The sequence below is a fragment of the Myotis davidii genome, unplaced genomic scaffold (assembly GCF_000327345.1).
Source record: "Myotis davidii unplaced genomic scaffold, ASM32734v1 scaffold1134, whole genome shotgun sequence".
In the NCBI taxonomy this organism is placed as follows: Eukaryota; Metazoa; Chordata; class Mammalia; order Chiroptera; family Vespertilionidae; genus Myotis; species Myotis davidii.
The window spans coordinates 796,622-797,612 of NW_006286229.1; the positions used below are offsets into that span (position 1 = coordinate 796,622).

A 991-nucleotide genomic window follows, 5' to 3' on the forward strand; every position below is an offset into this window, starting at 1 on the left:
GTTGGGAGGATGGGGGCAGAAAGCTGGGGCAGGGCAGGATCTGGCCAGGCGCTCACTTGCAGGTGACGTCCCCGCTCTGCCTGTTGACCGCGCAGGTTCCGTCGAGACAGCGGCTGCACTTACTCACTTCACACCTGGGCCCCTCGAAGTGGTTGGTGCAGCGGCACTGCCGGGAGCCGTCAGCAGCCATTTGGCAGGTGCCGGAGTTCTCACAGTAGCCAGAGCACTGCCCTGTGGTTTGGTGGGTGGACAGGAGGTGCCTGAAACCCCACCCTCCTGAGGGTCTCCCATATTGTGTGTATGTGGGGGGAGCTGGACACCCCAGGTCTTCTGGGCGATCCCCACCTCACAGGCTCCAGGGTACAAGGATGTCCCTGAGCACGGACAGGCACTGCTGTTGCGTGGCTAATCCTGATGCCAGAGGGCTCGCTTGCTCAGGGGAAGCGTCCACACCCCCACCAGGGAGCACCAGCTGCCTGGCCTGGCTGAGTTACGAACGACCTTCCTCCCTGGAACCCACGCCTGTGGCTCCCCTGCCAGGCTCTCGGGCCCCCAGCTCCCCTCACCCTTCCCCTGGGCCCAGGGGTGGCTAACTCACGGAACTGGCAGCGGTCACCCAGGAAGCCGGGTAGGCATCGGCACTGGGGCTGGTTGCCCTGGTTGACGGTGCAGGTGCTGTTGTTGGCGCAGTAGCCCGCACACACCTGCTGGGTGCACTTGGGGCCCGTGAAACCGGTGGGGCAGCGGCACGTGGGCACGCCTGTGGAGAGGACGTGTGAGCGGGACCGTGGCCGCGGAGCTCCCCGGCCCCACTGCAGGGGGACAGGGCGAGGCTCTGGGCGGGAGGCGGACAGCCGGGGGCGGGACCCGGGGCCCTGGGCAGAAGGGTGCAGGAGGCAGAAGAGAAGGCAGGGCAGGGGCTGGGGATTTGCCTGAGGCGGCCGTGGGTTTGGGGGCTTGGCCGAGGGGCTGGGAGCAGTCCCGCTGGGAA

At 67.5% G+C, this 991-nt stretch overlaps 1 protein-coding gene across 1 annotated transcript in view; it reads right to left on the reverse strand.

Annotated features, from left to right (window-relative positions):
• LRP1 (LDL receptor related protein 1) overlaps positions 1-991 on the reverse strand; it is an 86,951-nt gene that overhangs the window by 3,644 nt on the left and 82,316 nt on the right. The window contains exons 73-74 of the mRNA XM_015559767.1: positions 599-970; positions 57-231 (exon numbers count right to left, since the gene is read on the reverse strand). Of these exons, the coding sequence (XP_015415253.1) occupies positions 57-231; positions 599-970 (547 nt within the window). The remainder of the gene's footprint in view (positions 1-56; positions 232-598; positions 971-991) is intronic.